Here is a 20559-nt window from a genome sequence, read left to right as displayed (position 1 = left end):
GATTATCTGTATCAATACACGTTAGGTGCTCCATGAAGACCTGCTAGATGAATAAGTGATGAACCTCGCTTCTTCATTCTAATACTTGATTCTCTCCTACCCTGGAAAGTAGCTCTTACATCTGAGTACGTCTTAAGACCTCAGCAGCAGGCACCAATGAAAGTTGTGAAATCTTAGTCAAAAAAGGCAACAAATGTTTTATTTCTTCAATGCAAATTACTATATTCACCACAAGCTAAAGGAGAACATATATATATATATTTATATTTATATATATATTTGAATTTACGGAAGACTAAAGACATGGAAAAAATCCAGCACCCCAACAAGTACGGCCAGGAAGGAAATCAGCTCTGAAATAGGATGATTTAACGAACTACAAACAAGAAAGGGTGGGAAAGGAAGAAGAAATGTGCATTGAGTTTAAGACACTGTAAAACTCAGAAGACATATTTACTATTCAAGTATAAACTCAGTAAGGACTTGGCATCAATTGAAAGGCAGCTGCTGAGGTACAACATTATAAAATAAGTTCTATGAATTTACAATTCTACCTTCCAATTTTCTGGGAGAAAAAACCAAACTCTTGAAGGTCTTCACCAGAGACCCTGAGAGGGATTAACACGTTTGATGAAGACATAGTCAACAATCCATGATTGAATTTACTATTCAAAAACATGTATTTATTTGAAACAATAGGAATTCGTGCTCTCAGACTGTCCTCTAAGAGTTTTTGAGACTATTAGTTCAAGAGTTTCAAAGTATATTACTTCCAAAAACAATACTGATTAAAAAAAATTTTTTTAACAAAAAACAAAAAGCCTGATTTGATGATACCTTAAAAATACCTTAAATACCAAATTTTCTCCAGTCTAACATTGCAATTAATTTAAGAATTCCTCCTGCATTGTTAAAACATTTTTCCTCACAAAATGTGGGTACTGAAATTGGATAGAAACACCATGAATGTGAAAATACCACCAATTTTTTGTAGTTAAAAAAAACTAGAATGTTCTTTGGAATCAGTGAAATATCAAAAATTTGGGTTTTTTTCTACAGTCTGTGCACTTTCTTTCAGGCCCTCCATGTTGCTTGTAGTATCAACCTGTGTGATTCTAGTTTAATAGATTCAAGTCTTGCAGTGCAATATCCATGCTTAACACACCGGTGTCTCTCTGACCAATGGGAAGTTACGCTGAACCCAGAAACGCCGTCATTTACTTCTCCATAATGACTTCTGCCCAAAATAAAAACTTTAGAATATGAGACAAAACATCCTGTGTGAAACAATCAAATGAACCCAACGTGGAGAACTCCGGTGTGGCTCCGGTACTCAGGAGGGCTCTGTCTCCCACTGTTGTTCATGGAAGGACCACAGGCCTAGCTGTTAGCATTTAGCTTTCCTTGGCCTTAAAAGGAATTTCTCAGGGCTGGCAAGTTGGGTTAGATTCTAAGAGAATTTTGTCTTTGACAAACTACCATTTTTAGCATAAAATCTGGCCATGGCTATAAGTTTCAATGTGCGTACAACTGATTTGAGATTATTTTTTCTTTGTTTTTCTTTTCAACATTGGCTGGAATCAAGTAGAAAGAAGTCCATGATTCCTCTTCACGTGTGTCATGAAATATGAGAAATCTGTCTGACTCTAGACACTATTTCTTTACGACACAATGGGCAGGTCTCCAGTTGCAAGGCACAATCCATGCACAGGTCACTGAGGAGAAAGACAGAAATGCCAGTTAGGTTAACGTTCCAGAGGTCAAACTGATGACCTGCGGACTCAATCAAAAATGTTAACACACCTGTTAATGGATATGGTAGTAATTACACATGGCTAAAAAATGAAGTAAATATATAAACAAACAATAAGTCTCCCTCTTATGCCTGATCCTCAATCTTCCTCTCTTGAGGAATAAGGTAAAAGTTCACGTGTGTTCTTCCAGCAAGTCTTTATGTACACAGCATATACATGCAGATGTGCCTATGCAGGTAGAGATACAATGCTATTTTTTCCCAGATAGCTAGCCATTTATCCCAATATCATTTGCAAATAGTCCATCTTTCACAATAGATTTGACACAGTGGCTCTATCATATGTTAAATTTTCATTTGTAATTAGTTCTATTTCTGGGCTTCTATTCTGCTCCATTGTTCTATCATTCTTTTCATATACCGTGACCAAACTATTCACATTTACTATAGTATATTTTAAGATGCGGTAGGTTGAGTTGGTCTTCTCCGTAACTCTTCTTTTCAGAATTTTCTTGCCCTGGTACATACTAACTTTTTTTTTTTTTTTTTAAGATTGGAACCTGAGCTAACAACTTGCTAATCTTTTTTTTTTCTCCCCAAATCCCCCCTAGTAGATAGTCGTATACTTTTAGTTGTGGGTCCTTCTAGTTGTGGCATGTGGGACGCCGCCTCAACATGGCCTGATGAGCAGTGCTATGTCCGCGCCCAGGATCCCAAGGGGGGAAACCCTGGGCCGCTGAAGTGGAGCGCTCGAACTTAACCACTTGGCCACGGGGCAGCCCCACATATTAACTTTTTTGTTTTTTTTAAAGATTTTATTTTTTCCTTTTTCTCCCCAAAGCCCCCCGGTACATAGTTGTATATTCTTCATTGTGGGTCCTTCTAGTTGTGGCATGTGGGACGTTGCCTCAGCGTGGTTTGATGAGCAGTGCCACGTCTGTGCCCAGGATTCGAACCAACGAAACACTGGGCCGCCTGCAGCGGAGCGCGCAAACTTAACCACTCGGCCACAGGGCCAGCCCCAGCCCACATATTAACTTTTAAATTAGCATTTTTATTTTCAGAAAAAAAAATTCATGTTGCCCTTTTTATATGGACCAAATTAAACTTAGAGTTTAGGGAAAACTGTCCACTTTACAGTACTAAGTTTCCCTTCCAAGAGTACATCCATTGATTCAAGTCTTCTGTTAGAATCCTTGGGAGTATTTTTTTTTTTTTGAGGAAGACTAGCCCTAAGCTAACATCGGCCAATCCTCTTTTCGCTGAGGACGACTGGCCCTGAGGTAACATGCATGCCCATCTTCCTCTACTTTATATGTGGGACGCCTACCACAGCTTGCCATTCGAACCAACAAACCCCAGGCCGCCAAAGTGGAACGTGTGCATTTAACCCCTGCGCCACTGGGCTGGCCCCTCCCTGGGAGTTTAAAAGTTCTCTTCATACAGGCACCACATATTTCTTGGTATATATTCTTAGACAGCCTTTTTTTTTGGACTGCTATAAAAGGGATCTTCAATTACATGTTCTAATTGGTTGCTATTCATACACAGAAGAGCTACTGTTTTTTAATAACCAATTAGTTTATTCAGTTGTCACAACAATCTAAAGGGTTTTCAGCCAATTCTCCTGGATACGATCTATCGTTTCCAAATGATGATTTTGCTTCCCTTTCCAATTTTAATCCCTCTTTTCTCTCTCTTGTCTAACTGCCTTAGCTTATATGATGAAAGTCATAGTTTTCTTCCCTCCATCCATTTCTGTTTTGCAGTATTCTATCCATTAGGAATGCATATTACATTTTACCAAATGTCTTTTCAGCATTTTTGGAGAAAGTGTTAATTCCCTGCACCTCCTTGCACTGGTCTATTTGAGTAAATGGTATGAATAGATTTCCGATATTGTACCATCCTTGCACTCCTGAGATAAGCCCCACTTGGTTGGGTTGCTGGGTCCAGTTGGCTAATAATTTATTTAGGATTTTTAGATTTATGATCATAAGTTTTTTTTTCAGATGTTTTATCAGCTTTTAGTATGATTTTCATGAAGGCTTTGGAAAAAGAATATTGTGGTTTTCCTATTTTCTCTGTTGTCTGGAGTAGTCTTAATTAGAATCTATCCCCTGAAGGTTTGAAAGAATCCACCTGTGAAACCCACTGGGCTCACTGCTTTGGGCAAGGGAGACAAACATAGCTTTAAAAATCATCTTCCCTTCTTCTACGGTAATGGGAATGTTTAGATTTTCAATCTCTTCTAGGGGTCGGCTTAGGTCACTCAGTTTATCCAGACATCCTTTCTTTACACCTACCCTTTTAAAATTGTTGTTGCTGCTGAAAGTTGAGCTAAATTTTCTCATAATTCTTTTAATTCCTCTTCTAACCCTGTTTTTGATATATCTACTATGGAGATTGTGACCACGCTTAAAATACCTCGTTCTAAGTTTTAAGATTTCAGCCCTCATTCATGAGCTCTCCTTGTGTGCAAAACCACTTAGAAGGGCCAGAGGGGTCAAAGCTGAATAAGACCAGATCCTGCTGTTCGGGATTTTAGCATTCTCTCTGAAATGAAGATCAAAGCAGGCATCAAGATATCTAACTTTTTTAAAACTCTGCATCTCCCTCTGAGGCCCTAATGATTAAAACCTCCAAAGGTGCTCAAACTGAGAATTCTGGGCTGCAGAGTTGCTACCAAGGAGTGACCACAGCTGGAGGCACTGTGCCTTTCTTTCAGAAGGGAGACTAGTATAGCTAATGGTGATATGAGATACATTGCAGGCACTGCCCTTAACAGCCAATTAGATAACAACCCGTTTCAAAAGATGGCAAGGCAGAGTCAGGGGCTCAGGCTGAGTCAATACTTGGGGGTGACAAACTGGGGTCCATCACTCCAGGCTCTAGACCCCCAGACCTGGTGGCTAAAGCTATGTCACAAATAAGAGCAAGGCAGGGTATGGGATGTGATGAATTATAGGGAGCTGGCCTGGAACATCAGCATGGGTATTGCTCACGTACAGTCAGCACACATGCCCAGAGCCAGCACACTGCTGAACTTTTCCCCTTTCTAACCTTGGTTGGGACGGCCTTCCTGGGGACTGTCTTACTTGCTACTCGTGCTGATGTTAAGACACTGTTCTACAGGATCCAGGCTGCCCTCTTGAGTTCATCTCATACAAGTGAAATATGGTTAGATGGCAGGGAGGTGCTGACTTCTCAATGGTTAGGAGTGTAAATGAGGAGACTCTAAAACTAAAAGGGATTGCCCAAGAGCTCACAAATAGCATGAAAGCGTTTACATTTTGTGAAATGAAAAGTGTACTGAAAACATAGTATTGAGTAAACAAAATAAAACAAAAACACAGGCCTTGCACATCAAGCAGCTTCTGTTTCAGGTACTTTCTGGAAGACAGCCACACACTACTTGGCAAACTCTAATCCCTCATTCAGCCCACTTTAGATATAATAAACCTCGATGAAGAGCTATGCAACTGGTAACACTCTAAAAGCAATCCCAGAACAGAAGGAATATAATGCACAGAACAGGAAATGATCACACAAACCCTCGTACCTGTGTCCACATGGCTTCAACTGTGTGTCTGCGACCTCATCGCAACACAGGGAGCAGCAGTTTTCCCGGATGCTGACTTGCTTCAACAGAGCGAGACGCCTGTGCCTGAGCAGAAAACAGTTTGTCAACCGACCAATGGAGCCTGTCAGCAGTGACACACAGGAAATGCCCTATCGACGCTCCGAACGTGCGACGTACACTACAGATTCCTTAAGCTTCGGCTGGGCTTTCACATACCATGTCTCACTTCAATCTCTCAAGGATCTGAAATCCTTTGATTCCATTTGAAAGGAAGGAGGCATAGTCATTCCCATTTTACAGACAAAGAAATAGTTCAAGGAAATGATTTGCATAAGGTCACAGACAAAGGAAATGATTTGCATAAGGTCACATATAGGAAACAGATTCAGGAATCAAATTCAAATCTTTTGGTTCTTAATCTGGTGCTCTTTCTATTTTACAGCAAATTTTAAACTTTTAAGCCACACATTTCAGAGATTTTGATGAAAAGCATAGGGCTTTTCCCAAGAAAAATGCACACACACAAGTTTTTATACAATTTCCAGGTGTTTATGATAGCATATCGTAGACTCTGTGGCAGTCCAGTCAGGTTAGAACTGTCGCATTCTACTTTCACTCAGCAAGAAATGAAAAGGCAGACAGGCGGAAGTGCTCTGCTTAAGGTACAACAGCTCTGATGGATGGGCAAGAGAAACAGGAAACAGTTATCCAATTACTTAAGGCCTCACTCCGTGCCAGGCAGTGTCTCAAGCCCTGGAGATGGGGCAGTGAAGAGAAGATGAAAAAGTATCCCTGGCTTCAGAGAGCTTACACTGCAGTGGGGCAGACAGACAAGAAAACAGATCAAAAAGGCAAATACAGAGAACGGGAAATGCTGATGAGCCGTATGAGGAAAAATAAAGCAGGGAGAAGCATAGGAGGGCAGGAGTTACAATTCTAAATATAGCGGCCAGGGGAAGTCTTGCTAAGGTGACATTTGAGTAAAGACGTGAAGAGAGTGACAGAGTGGGCCTTGTAGGTATCTGGAGAGAGACTATTTGTGATACCGAGATTTATAATGAATATTTATTTAGTCTTAGGCACAGAGGTCCAAACACCCCTGAAAGTTCCTAAGCAATGAGAGCTACAAAGGTCTTTTGTTATGTTAATGAGGCGACTTTTGGACTGTCCCTAGGTAACCTAAGGATGGGGCTGGTTGCCAAGGGAACCAACCCTGTGATTAGAGGGCTGGAACTTTCAGTATTCCCTTCCTCAACTTCCCTGGAGGGATAGGGGCTGGAGATTGAGTTCAACTCCCAATGGCCAATGATTTAATCAATCAAGCCTATGTAATAAAACCTCCATAAAAACCCAAAAGAATGGGGTTCAGATAGCTTCCGGGAGGGTGACCACGTGGAGAGGAGGGGAGAGTGGTGTGCTCTGAGAGGGCATGAAGCTCTGTGGCCTTTCCTCACACCTTGCCCTATGCATCTCTTCTATCTGGCTGTCCTGAATTATATCCTTTTATTAGACCAGTAAACTAGTAGGTAAACTGTTTTCCTGAGTTCTGTGAGCCACTCTAGATTAATGGAACCTGAGGAGGGAGCTGTTAGAACCCTCCATCCATAGCTGGTGGGTCAGAAGCACAGGTGACAACCTGGACTTTTGATTGACGTCTGAAGTGTAGGGGTCAGTCTTGTAGGACTGAGCCCTTAAGTGGGATCTAATGCTATCTCCAGGTAGATAGTGTCAGAATTAAGTTAATTGCCTAGTGGTGTTGGAAAACACACACTGGACGATTCTAGGAGCAGGCACAGCAAGTGCAAAGGCCCTGAGGTTATAATGCTATGTTTTAGGAGCAGTAAGAAGGCTAAAGGACCATGAGCAAATGGGAGAGGGTAGGAGATAAGGTCAGAAAAGTAATGGAGGAGAGGAGGAGACAAATCTTTTAGGGCCTGGTAGGTCACTATTAGGATTTAAGTTTTTACCTTAAATGAAATGGGAAGCCACTAGAGTGTTTTGAGCAAAGAAGTGTGTGAGCTGATTAAAGTTGTAACGAAAGTATTCTGGAGGCTGGGTTGAACAGACTGAACGGGGGTCAAAGTAGGACTAGGGAGACTAGTTAGAGGGCGGGCACAAATAATCCAGGTGAAAATGATGGAGGCTTGGAGCATGGGGGTAGCAGTGAGGGTGCTATGAAGTAGCTGGATTTAGGATATATTCTGAAGGCAAAGCCCACAGGATTTGCTGAGGGATAGGATGTGGGAATGGCAGAGTGTCAAGGATGTCCTAGGATTAAGGCCACGGAAACTGGAATTACCGTCATCATGGAGCTACTAACAGAGATAAGGGAAGATGCTCAGAGAAGCATGTGGCTGTGAGTGAACGACTACTGTAGCTGAGAGGTGGGTATATGGTGCTTCACTGTTCTATTCTTTTTTCTTTTTTGTGTATTTTGTTTTCTATAATAAAAAGGCTAAGAAGAAAAAAACAAACGAATGAAAGGAGAAGAGTTAGAGACAGAGAGTACACACAAAATAGAACAATTTATGAAATCCCAGGTAGTAACAAGGCCATGGTCTCCCCTGAAGCCAGCAAGGAATACTACTCCAATGAGTAAGAGAGTGTCCCCGAATATAAGCTTTTGGAGCATGGGCCGAAAATACTAATGGCATAGAAAATGGTCTTAGGCATGTTCGCACAATGTGACAATTTGTAATTACGTGCAACTGGAATGTCAAGGGGGCAAGGCACCAACCAACAGGGGGCTGGTATTAAGGAGGCCACTCAATTCGGCACCGACAGCCCCTATCATGGTGTCACTGTCAGGACAACAGAGTCCAGAGCAGCAGAGGATTGCCCTAGCCTGCAGCTCCGCTGCTCTAACTCAGGGTAGGCTGCCCTTTGGGCGCTGAATGGATGTGGTGCAAAGAGAGTACCTAAAAGCTGCCCGTAAAAGGAGACTTTCGGACCGCTGATGCCTACTGCCACCTGCCTTTTGGAAAGTTTACTTCTGCAGGGGCGGTTAAATGCTGAAGCAGTTTTAACCAAGGCCAGCCTCCAAGGAACTCTCAGATGGGTCAGGTGTCCCTTTCAGGGTGTATGTGAGAAGGCAGGCTTCTTTGTGGGCTGCTTCCAAGAAGACAGGCTAAATAAAAAAGGAATGAGGTATGACAGACGAGACAGGTGTTGCTTCAGACTCTCACCAAGAGGAATTTAAGGTTCCGAATCTCTGTCGGGCACAAGACCAGCTGAAGGGACATTCTAGGGAGGAACCACAGAGGGATATAAGCGGCTCTTCGTTCTTGGGATCTAACGGAGGTTCAGCTGCTGCAGGCAATGCTGCTGTTACTATGTGACATTTTCTAGTTCATCTGGAGACTGCTGAGCCACTCTCAAGCCTTGAGACACTGAGTCCAAGGTGAAGCACAGCCCAGAAGGCCTGTTTCCAGACCTACTTTCTGAGCCAAAACAGGACTGGGATTACAGTATTAGGGTATAGATACCGTCAGGGGCACAATGACCTAGCACTGGCTACGCCATGGCCCTTGTGGTCTCCCTGACCGCTGAAAGAGACTCTCACTGACATAACACACGTACCGTCACTAACAGGAAGACCTTCCTCACACAGGCCCAGGAAGCTGCTTTGCTAAAAAGCATAAACTTTGGCTTACATAGTGAAACAAGCTCCACCTTGAAGGAATTAGCAGGAAGCAGCTGCAGTCTCTCCTAGCTTACGGAACAGACCGTGTTCATCTCATCAGGAAGAAAAGCAGGCATTCATCCAATGAGACAATTAATGCCAATCATGGTTTTTGGCAAATAAGGGCTGTAAAATTTTATCCAAGGTGGCATTTCCTAATGGCTGTAGAACAGTGTTGGCATCTATGACATGTAGCTAAAACCCAACAAGAAGTCTGTTTCATTAAACCCAAGCCTGTTAAAAGATGCACTTGATCTCCTAATATTTATGATTTTTACACTGACATCCAAGGGAAGTTAGTGTGCAGGGTTTTTTTATGTGTATGTGTTACACTATCTGATTTTTATACCAATGTTATTTAGCTCATAAAAATAATTTGGAAGTCCTCTTTCTCTCTGGGTTCTGTAGCATTTTAAACAGCAATGAAGTTGCCTGTTACCTGAAGATTTGGTGGAGAGCCCCTGGGAGACCAGCGGGAGCTGGTGCTTTTTGGGGACATAGCTCTTAATTTTTTTCAATTAATTTTATAATAATAATTGGTTTGTTTAACTCTCTTCTGGGATCTGGTTTAGTAATTTCTATTTCCTAGGAATTCATCCATTTTACTAACGTTTTCAAAATGATTTGTAAAAAGTTGAAAAAAGAGTGTTAAAAATTGTTTTAATTTCTCACAGGATGCACGTGAAAGTCTGGAGATTGCTTAAGCAGATTCCTTACCTTGGTAAAATGATTTTCTCTTCAGCTGTTAGGAAGGCATAGTCATTAAAAGTGCTAAATTTCGTAGATGGTGGATATTTGAATGGTTTTGCTCCAAAATTGAACTCACATTGTTGATATGACATGAAACTAGCTGCAGCAAAAAATCCAGATCTACAAAGAAAAATGAGCACAAAGGTCAAGAGAATTAATAAAAACAAAGTAAAGCTTATAAACAAAGTGGTCTTCAGAAAGTCGGAATGAGTCGTACCCTAGCAGAAAGGAAGGGTGACAGATTCTGCTCACTAACATAGACGGACCGTGAACCAGAGAATATCCTGCCCTTGTCTTCCTACATCAAACTTTGGGATGGTTTTAGGGATGATCAAATGGGTCCCCAATTACTCAACATGCTTTCTCATCACGACTGACTACATAAATAGACAAAGTGTTTTTCTGGAGAAAAGTACATTCCATGGATCGACTCAAATTTTTGACTGAGAAGAGCTACTTACACAGTAGATGAAAAGACTTGATTCTCAGGAGGCAGCTGGTTGCCGTTTAAAAAGAAGATCATTTGCTTTTCATCCAAGTCTAACAGAAATCCTACTGTGTCTCCTAGAGGGTAAAGAGAAACACTGTTAGGCCAGGGCGTATACTACCAGGATGCTGCCAAGCGTCTCAAGGGTTCTAAGTCACTGTATTAAGTCTGGATCTGCGGCCAGGTATTCGACATGTTCACCTTTCTTGCTGCTTCTGCAACTGATCCGATTGACCTCTTCGTACCAATATTTTAATGTACCATTAAGAAAATGCTGCCAATGAATCTATGACAAGCCACGATTGTAAGATGCATCTCAATTTCAAAGATGCTCAAATGTGGAAAAAAATGTGTATTTTGGGATCAGTAAAATATGGTAAGATCAAAATCATGTGTTTCTTTGCCTCTCTGGTGAGAGTTAAAACTCTCTAACAACTGCCCAAAAACAAGTTTTTTTTAAAAAAAAAAAACAAAAAGCATTCATCTTTACTCATAAAATTTTTGCTTTTTAAACTATTGAAGGTAAACAAATGAAATTACAGTGATGACAAGAAAAACGGACATTCAGTGCTGGTGGAAGAAAATCTGGCAATATATAACCAAACTGTTGAAACTCTGTATCCCTCTTGCCAGAGAAGGTTTACTTCTAAGGATTTATCCTGAGAAAATCAAGAATGATTTATAATACTTCTTTATAATAACAACTTCATTTTTCTTTCATGACCTCCTTTTTAATTTTTTTGAGGAAGCTTAGCCCTGAGCTAACATTCATGCCCATCTTCCTCTATTTCATATGTGGGACACCTGCCCCAGCATGGCTTGATAAGCAGTGCATAGGTCCGTGTCCGAGATCCCAGCTGGTGAACCCCCAGCTACTGAAGCAGAGTGCACAAACTTAACCACTATGCCATCGGGCTGGCCCCTATAAGAATAATTTTGAAAGGCAAAAATGTAACTGTCCAACCTTGAGGACTGATTAATAGAGTACAATTATATAATGAAATACTGAAAAAGCCATTTAAAATAATGCTATTTAATAACCTGGAAAGATGTCCAAGGCATATTAAGTGTAACAACAACAAAAATATATACATCAAATTTTAAGTGTTTTAAAAAAAAAATCTTTGGATGGAGGAATTACAAGGGATTTAAAAACAAAACAAAACAGTCTTTGCTGACAGTGCCTCTTCCTTAAAGCGGTGCCATGTCCGCACCCGGGATCCGAACCGGTGAACCCCGGGCTGCTGAGAAGCAGAACGTGCGAACTCAACCACTATGCCACCGGACCGGCCCCTAAAGAAGCTGTATGTTCCTTTAAGAACCTGCATGCCATTAAAATGAGGGCTAATGTTGGCTTTTCAGGTTTTTTCCTTTCCCACACTAGATATTTAGTTAATTAAGAGGAGCTGTCCTCTCATGGTAGTGGTCACATTCCTGCTCTCTTAACATGCCTGAAAATTCAGTTTACATTTATAATGCTGCTCGGGCAGAAAACTGAGAGAGGGACACTTGGAGCTGTATCCTCCATCTAGCTCTGATGTGGGGAATAAAATCTGTCCAGAGGTTCCATTCCTTGCCATATGACTTTACGTCTTCAGGATGAGGTGTGGGCACCAGGAGGCCCTCTGAGCATACCACCCTCCAGTGGAATGGTACCGTGGCAAGGAAGTCCTATTTTCACTGTATTTAGTTGGAGGTGAAAAGACTCAAAAACTTTAAATCCTTTGGTCTTAAGTGTTAACAAACCAACTGTGTGGTTCTACCTTTGCCACTTGTCTCTTTCATTAATAAATTTTTTTTTGGGTCTAGGGCCTTGGACACTGTAAACTAGATGCAACAAAAATTGAATGGGGAAAAAAGATCATGCTGTTGATAAGATACATTTCTGCTAAAAATCCTGGAGCCATGATTGAGAGTCCTGGCAGTCTCGGGCTCTGAAGCATCCCAAGCCTGATGTCAGGAGACTGGAGGCTGTGTAGACATGTTTCAGGCTGAAAGTGCTCAAATTATCCTTAAAAGCTGCTCTAGAGGGGCCCAGAATGTGGCCACTGAATAGTACCTATTCCACAGCCATCCGGTCTCTGAAAATAATCTCATTTCACTGGCATTACGATTTTAGTGTCTTCAGTATCTCCATGGCTGCTTTAATTTAAAACATATACCCAGAGAGGAAACTAGAATTCATATTAATCTTATCATTTTCCCACTAAATTAAGAATTTTACAGTCTGAAATGTTTTTACTAAAAGAAGGGCTCCATCAGAGGTGAGCTTATCCGGAGGATACTGTTCACATCCAAGGCAGGGGATACAAAGGCTAATATCCCTTTTCACATTTAATCGTCTTCCATTAAAACATTTCAAAGCCTAGGGGCCTGCCCCGTGGCTCAGTGGTTAAGTTCAAGTGCTCTGCTCCGGTGGCCCAGGGTTTCCCGGGTTCAGATCCTGGGCGCCAACATGGCACTGCTCATCAAGCCATGCTGAGGCAGCATTCCACATGCCAAAACTAGAAGGACCCACATCCAAAAATACACAACGATGGGGGTGGGGGGCCTTTGGGAGAAAAAGGAAAAATAATATCTTAAAAAAAAAAAATTTCAAAGCCTAACATAACAGATGCCTCATCACTGCCAGAAGTCTTAACCTAGCAGATAAATTCATGATGGAGACGAATGATACCTTCTTTCCAGCATGGGTGTAGGTGAGGCTTACTTCTGGCGTTGTACCAAATCAGCTGCCGGCAGCCATCGTATGCACAGGAATATTCGTCGTCCCCAATGCCGTAGCCTTCCTGGAGGGAGACAGGGCCCAGAAGATTAGCAAGGCTCTGCCTGCTGTGTTCTGGGAAAAGAGTGGTCTTTTATAACCATTAACCTTGTGGCTGGAATTCTAAACTTTTTGGATGAAGGGAGAGCCTATGGTTCTTGGAAGATACCAAAATTCTGAGCTAGAGGCCTGGTTCCATGTGAATAGATAATGATTTCACCAACAAATACGTCCGAAATTTCACATTTGTAGTGCACTTAATTCTCACTAACCACCTTCGGGTTGTGGCATGATGCTCCATTTTAAGAGGAAATACAGGCTCAGAGAAGCCAACCAGCTTGCCCAGGGACACATTACTAGAAGAGTTAACTTTGGACCTTGCAATCTTCTGATTGCAAGACTAGTATGCTTTCCACTTCACTGTGGCTGGACGAACAGCCTTCTTGCATGTGGTAGATTTCAAACACCCACATGCTCAGAGATTTCAAAACCAGAGACAAGAGAAAGGTCAGAGGGGACAATCAGTTAATAGCTGTTCTGAAATTGGCTCAATTTGAGCATCATACAGGTCCTTGGCAGCTTCTTTTATTACTTACTACCTTTTAATTATTTCACAATTATTTTACTAATATTAAAAAGGTGGACGGGACCTTAAGAAATTATTTTGAGTGCTTATAAAAAAAATAGAAGAAATAGAGGAAACATGCAGGTCAGACACTGCTGGCTCTCTTTAAGGGTCAATGGTGAAAGACTGTGGTGGAGAAAGGAATTGAAAATGTGAGCCAAATCCAAGTAAGATCTCAGGTCCTGGTGACAGTCTGTTTATTCTACAGGATAAACAACGCAGTGAGGAGACAGATTGGAAAACGGCTCTAACACTCTCCTTGACTACTAGGACGGCAATATACTGAATTCAGATGAGTGTTCCCCAAAGTGAGGCTTCTGAATTAGCTGTTCTGACCGCACCATTCAGACTCTTAAAGAGTTAAATGAACTTGCATTTAACTGTCCTCAGGCGGAGAAGACATTCACTAGACTACTAGAGAGAACACCTTGCTATCCCTTTTAAGCCTGAACGTGTAAGCAAAAAACTTATTTTTTATTTCATGGGTGTTGAGACATAGACAAAAGGCAAGCAATTCTTTTCTATCTTCAGTTTCTAATGTCGTAGAAGTCCTCGACAGAACACTTGAAAGAAATTCCTAGAAGATTCCCAGCCACCAAGAGGTGCTGAAGAACAGACTTTACCATGCAGTCTTCTGTGCCTGGATGGATTTCACAACAGAATGGCACTGTGGGACAGAGGGGGAGCGCCAATAATTTCAACCACAGATCAACTTCTACAGGCTAAGACTTAGATGCCTCTGCCAGGAAGAGATGCACTTAAAAAATCCCTTGAGCTTACATCTCAGAGAGCAATCGAGATGTACTACATCCTCTTTCAACCTGAAAACATCCCCAGCAGGACCAACTATGGTTTCCATCAGCTGAGACAGATAAACGAGAGAACAGGGAAGCTGGCTTGGTACTTGCGGGATAATTTGATCTGCCTGTTTCTTGTCATGGATATTTTAATAATGGATTACTAAAAACAACAAAAAGAAAGCTCATCCATAGCTTGTCATTCAGGGTATTTTGAATCTTTCCCCATGTGGCGGACACCATCCTTTTTCCTGCTGTCCAGCATCCAAACCCCTTCCCATTATGGAGAACGTAGTGAAAATACAGTGTCCTGCCTCCTGCTCTGGAGGTGGAGGGGTAAGATGTGACCTAAGCTTGGCCAACTGGACCTTCCCAGCAGATACCCAGTGAGGTGTGAGTAAGCCCACAAGGAGGGATGGTTAGGACTGATTTGTAACATCAGTGTTGGCATCTTGGCCCCCAAAACACTGGCTGTTGTACTTCCTGTCTCTTGGTCCTCTGGTGTTGACTTGGAGCCCAGGTTCCCAAACCCCTCAACAGTCTGGGAGCCCTGGACAGGCTTCCAAGTCATTCCTTTTCTGTTTAAGATGGCAGAGTCATTTTCTCCAAGGCAAGAGCCTTCAACAGGGGAAGGAGCTTGGGCTATCTTGACCAGGGTTTGAATTCTTCTCCAGTACTTGGAGGTGAGGTGACTTTGGGCAAGTTTCTAAACTAAATTCCCTGAACTTCATTCTCCATCTTTAAATGGGAGAATACTTTCCCAAATTCTCAGAAAGATTAGAGATGAGTACGTGAAAGACCCGGCACATGGTAGATGCTCCACAGTCTAAAGTTATTTTAGGTAAGTCAAAATGTACCCTTGGAGACTTGCTCCTCCCATACCCCCAGAAAAATACACAACACAGCAAGATAAACTATTCTGCAGGTGACCTGAACAAGAACTATCCTTATGCTTCTCATTTTAATGATCTCTGAGCCCAACACTTTGAGCATCCTTTCAAAACTGAAGCCCAAGCAGTAAGAGTTAAAATAAGAGGCACTATGGGCAGATTTCAAACCTTTAGAATCTGTGTGTATCCTAGGAACGACTTATTCCATCAAACCACACCCTGTCTGTACAGGTAAAAAGATTCAGAATCACCAGAACGATGTCCACCTGAAGCAAAGTTGTAAGTATGGCAACATGGTTAAAATCTTACGTTTGGGAAAAGACATATCAGGCTTCATCAATTTCTAATAGGGAATCAACCAGTACTTGGATAAGGGAAACATGCTTTGCTTTTGTTTTTATTTTTTCAAGAAAGAACAGTCTATGCAGCAATTTGGAGGATAGGAAAACAGTATTTGAAGCCTCTTAAGTTGAGGAGCCAAAGATTCTGCACATAATGGCAGAAATTAGTTTCATCCACCAAATAAAATGATCCAGCTTTGCTAGTATTAAAAAAAAATAATTTGCAACATTTAGTCTCAGATATACTACACCTAGACCTGAAATGTGTTTGCTGCCAAATTAGGAGAGACAAATTTTATACTGAAGGTTGTTCCCTAGAGGAGTCGTATTTCTTCTAGTTCTGGAACAATTCTTTACTTCCAAATGAGGAGGCTAGCTAATTCTCTGAGATTCTCCCCATTTTCAAATATACAGAAAACAACTACTGTAATAAGAAAGGGATTGAACTCTAGCGCTAGTTTATGTCCTACTCCCAGTCTCAGTTTTCTCATCTGTGAAATGGACATTGTGACAACAAAAACTGTTGTGGGAATCAGATGGTAGGCTCTAAAACAAAGGTGCTCTGGAAATTAAGACTTTTTTTTAAAGTCCTAAAAAATCACCTTTAGGACAGCATTTGGGGCAGGCTGTCATGTAACTGATACTATCTGCTTTAAATTGGTGCCCAAGTTGGGAACCAAGAGAGTAACTGGCATTGTTTCCCAGATCCATTCACTTCTGACTACATGCCGCCACAAAAAAGCCCCAAGCTTCCAGGTTTCAACCACGGCCAGTTGGCCAGGAGGCCCTGTGTCAGGGAAGGCTCTCAACAAAACCACCGGCAGACTGGGTTCTAGTTTCCCACCATGGACAAGAATCCGGACCTGACCTCTCCACTGGCCCTCTTCCTCCAATCTGTCTCTCTCCAGCAAGGAGTTTAATAAAATGCCATGAATCATTCCAGGATGCTATGAAGCCTTGCTGGAAAGGCCCTGTAGGAACGATGCTCATGGCAGGCAAGTTTAGTTTGATTTTGTTGGATCACTTCTCCAACCCATCCCAGGACCTTACATACGACGGGAGACTCTGATTTAGATGAACAAAATAATCCAAGGGGTTCTTCCCAGCCCAAAGGGTAAAAATCACATATACAAAATATCCCTGATCAAAACTGGACTAGTTCCAAACAGCTTGTAATCTGACTAACGGAAGAAAGCCGATTGAGCTGGGCATTCGAAGGGTATAAAGTGGCAAGAAATCGACATCTGCAGGGAAGGGAGGAACCCCAACCTCTCACACTCAAGTAGTGGTAGCCCAATTCCACTTCCTCTAGTGGGCTTAATCCTCCCTTTTATATTACAGCTTTCTGTAATAAAACAAATAGTAAATATTCAAAACTATTGTGCCTACTAATTACAAGGCAAAAGTCAAGTAAGAGAAGTCAAGCCAATATTTAGGACTTTATGAAAGGAAGACAATTACTACAAAGTTCTTTTTTTTTTTAAATTAAAAAAATTTGTGTGTGTGTGAGGAAGATTAACCCTGAGCTAAGATCTGCTGCCAATCTTCCTCTTTTCACTGAGGAAGGCTGGCCCTGAGCTAAGATCTGTGCCCATCTTCCTCTAATTTATATGTGGGATGCCTGCCACAGCATGGCTTGATGAGTGCTGTGTAGGCCCGCACCTGGGTCCAAACTGGCGAACCCAGGGCCTCTGAAGTGGAGCGTGTGAACTGAACCACTAGGCCACTGCACTGGCCCCCCCTACAAAGTTCTTAAAGCTTAAATGCAAGGTAAAAATTATCACTGGTCCCAATATAAAAACTAATCAAAGATGGGGCTGGGGCTGGAGCAGAGCCACAAAGACAAAGGACACATCCAACCTCTGGGTGGAAAATTAACATGAACTTAAAACAAGCGAAAAAGAAGCTGACGGGCAATTTCACTTGCATTTTCCTATTTCCAAATCAGTTTAGCAAACCACTGTTAGGGATTTGGCTCTATATGGTTCAGCCCAAGAACGATTATCATGCAAATCTGTCTGAAAAATTAGTATCCTTCACCCACTCGCCAAAACACTGCTGCCGCCCCATTTGCACCATTCTCCATGGTACTCACATGATTGAGAAACTTGCTCGCTCGAGTGGCCCAGCCAATCTGCATGACGCCAGAAGTGACCACTGTTACTTCATAGTACCATACGCCAGCATCCACACAAAAGGTACAACGCACACTTTCAAAAGACGAGGCATCACAGCGAGCCTGGCAAAACCAAAGAGTGTGACAGTCCACCATCAGTGCCTGAAGACCACCAAGGATAACCGACTGCTCAGAAGGTTGAATGTATTTTTCCTTATTAAAGCTTCTGGTGGACTATTGTTTCCTTCTCTGTGCATCTTCAGTGACAAAAAGCATAAAACCGAATGAAGCACATTCTATTTTATAGTTTTATTTCCAGGGAGTTCTGACAGGATTGGAAGACCTCAAAGACGGCTGCAGTCAGGATTAGTGAAGGCTTCATTGTTAAGTGCTTACAAAGCTTTGCTCTCATAGTAGACTCTTTCACCAATGCACAAACATTACCTTAACCAGTGCTTGTTACGATACAGAAGGATATTGAAGGTATAAGGTGGGATACCTAAGAGTAATCTAAAGCAGAAAACTACATAAGGCATTTGGCAATACATAAGATCTAAGAGCTGTCTGCAGTCATTCTTCAAACGGCTCTTTAATCTTAGCACGTCTAGTGCCTTATGGTACCTTCCTGTACATAAACAGCTCTTTCATCAAGCTTCACCACAAAATCAGCACCGTTTCCAACATACAGGGAGAGGTGGAAGCACTAGACCAAATAGGGTTGGCTATGTAGGGATTAAAAAAAAGGGCCTCTTTTAGAAACTCTACTCTTTGTAGCTTTAGCTGAATAAAATGGCAGAGATTACAAACAGGCACATTTAAACCAAACAGTCAGTAAATGTTATAGGGCCTACCATCCGTACAGCACCATGTGGGATATGAAAGAGTAAACGATACCCCGAACACCCCCTCTCCCACCATCGTCCACCTGTGACCACTCTTCGAGTATAATATAAACTTCTATTTATTCTTTAAGAAATTGCTTTTGTTCAGAACCAGGGCATGAAAATGAGAGCAGGACTTTTTCCCCTGAATGGTCCATCTGTGGAAACTTTACCTCCAAGCCATGAGGCGAGATCTTCAGGTACTCGCTGACATCGTTGCTATTCAGCATAGTCCTAATGCTATTCAAGTCCACTTTCTCATAGGTCAGCTGCCTACCTTCTTTTAAAACTGCAAGAAAAAAAGTGGTCATGTCTCTAAGGCAGGCTATTGTGGAAAAACACTAGTGTCATTGCTAGCTGCCACCCTAGCTGAGGAGCGGAGGTGCTCATAAATGGCCGGACTGGCGGGGAGACCTCGGCTTTGCTGCTACACTACCGTACGAAGATGAATCCAGCAAACGCTAGGAAAGGCAGCACTGCTGGGTTTAGGCTTCTGTTTCCTATAGTCATTATTTTGCCTGCAACAAAATCCAAATTACACTCTTCCAGAATTCTTTAACAGGCGCTACACAGGCTGTGCAGTAAGGAATTCCCCTCAATGTTGGGGGAGGAGCAGGGGGTTACACGTCCCCTGCTTTAGCACAGTGCCAAGTATGGTGGGGGGCGGGGGTGAGGACACAGTAGTAGCATAGTTTTCGTTCTAGCAGCCCTTAGAGGAGCAAAAGAGAAAAGTCAGGAGAAGCCTTCCTTCATGGTGTAGGTAAGACATGACTTGAGTTTTGAAGAGCAACGTTGGGAAAGGCAGAAGAGTAAAGAGTGGGAATTCCAAGTGAGGGGAACAGGTCCAGAGGCGGGAATGATGGGGACCTGCTTGTAGGACAGTGAGGAGATAGTCCGTGTTGCGTGTTGGGAAGAGCTCATTAGACAGCGCCATCTGATTAACAGCCTTGATGCAGCAGGAAATAGGGTACCAGGTAAAAGTTTTTAACAGAAGAGTGCTGGAATTAGAAGCATCCATATAATTCTTGTCTGAAGGGTTCCTAGAATACTTTTCTGCTAGAATATAGCTGACCTACCGAGAGGACCTTATAAGGAAAGACTCACACTCACTATTACAAAAGGAAACCTAGTGGTCCCATAGGAGAAACGGGCTTGGAAATGGAAACAGGCATTTCGACAAGGGGCAGCTTGTACTTACAGAGATTGTCTAAGCTCCATTGGGCACAGAAACCAACTTGACGTTTCAGATAATCAGGATCATCAGCCCAGGATTCCAACGTGACGAGTCGATCACTAATACTGGATTCAGAGATAGTCAACTTATTTTCACCTGTTTGGGAAGACAAAATCCTTGAATTAACCATGAAAGAACAGGACGATCTTCTGGGCTGATTAGCGGTAGGAAGGGACGAGGGGGCAATTAAAGAGCCTGGAAACTAGAATAATGACATAGCCCAAGAGCTCTGACTTTTTTTCCAGAAACTAGCAATCTCATCACTAAAGTTTTAGCTATAAAAAATGGTAATCATGGTCACCAAGTTTTGATTCTTAGGTGAGAAAACTCTTGCCTTTGTCCCTGTTACATCTCAATGACCTTGTGGTGTCTACCCAAAACCAGAATGTATATGCGTGTGATGAGGTTCAAAGTATAAGCTCATCCAGTAACTAAGAAAAATAAGATTTCTAACAACCGATACAGAAGATCATTAGTGCAAGAAGTCACTATACCTACTTGTCTGTGCAAACTTTTCCAGTGCGATAAGTGCAAAAAGCATGACTGTGGGGTGGGACTGTAACTTCTGAAAGACAACAAAAGATAAAAACACAAAAAACGAAGACATCATTCCCCTGCAGTGGTGGCGAGTTATCAATTTCCTCTTCTTGCCCAGT

General features: G+C 42.1%; 1 protein-coding gene across 3 annotated transcripts in view; it reads right to left on the bottom strand.

The window, feature by feature from the left end:
• Window positions 1-661: 661 nt before the first annotated feature.
• Window positions 662-20559, bottom strand: part of RSPRY1 (ring finger and SPRY domain containing 1) — a 42812-nt gene continuing 22914 nt past the window's right edge. For all 3 annotated transcript variants that reach the window (XM_001493854.6, XM_005608280.4, XM_014738329.3), the window contains exons 7-15: window positions 20402-20468; window positions 19868-19999; window positions 18843-18958; window positions 17768-17911; window positions 12933-13044; window positions 10230-10332; window positions 9736-9888; window positions 5316-5420; window positions 662-1715 (exon numbers count right to left, since the gene is read on the bottom strand). In XM_001493854.6, coding sequence (XP_001493904.1) covers window positions 1619-1715; window positions 5316-5420; window positions 9736-9888; window positions 10230-10332; window positions 12933-13044; window positions 17768-17911; window positions 18843-18958; window positions 19868-19999; window positions 20402-20468 — 1029 coding nt within the window. In that variant the 3' untranslated portion in view covers window positions 662-1618. The remainder of the gene's footprint in view (window positions 1716-5315; window positions 5421-9735; window positions 9889-10229; window positions 10333-12932; window positions 13045-17767; window positions 17912-18842; window positions 18959-19867; window positions 20000-20401; window positions 20469-20559) is intronic.

This window comes from Equus caballus, chromosome 3 (genome assembly GCF_041296265.1).
Source record: "Equus caballus isolate H_3958 breed thoroughbred chromosome 3, TB-T2T, whole genome shotgun sequence".
In the NCBI taxonomy this organism is placed as follows: domain Eukaryota; kingdom Metazoa; phylum Chordata; class Mammalia; order Perissodactyla; family Equidae; genus Equus; species Equus caballus.
The sequence above is the reverse complement of the archived record's forward strand: the minus strand, read 5'-3'. Positions and strand labels throughout refer to the sequence as shown.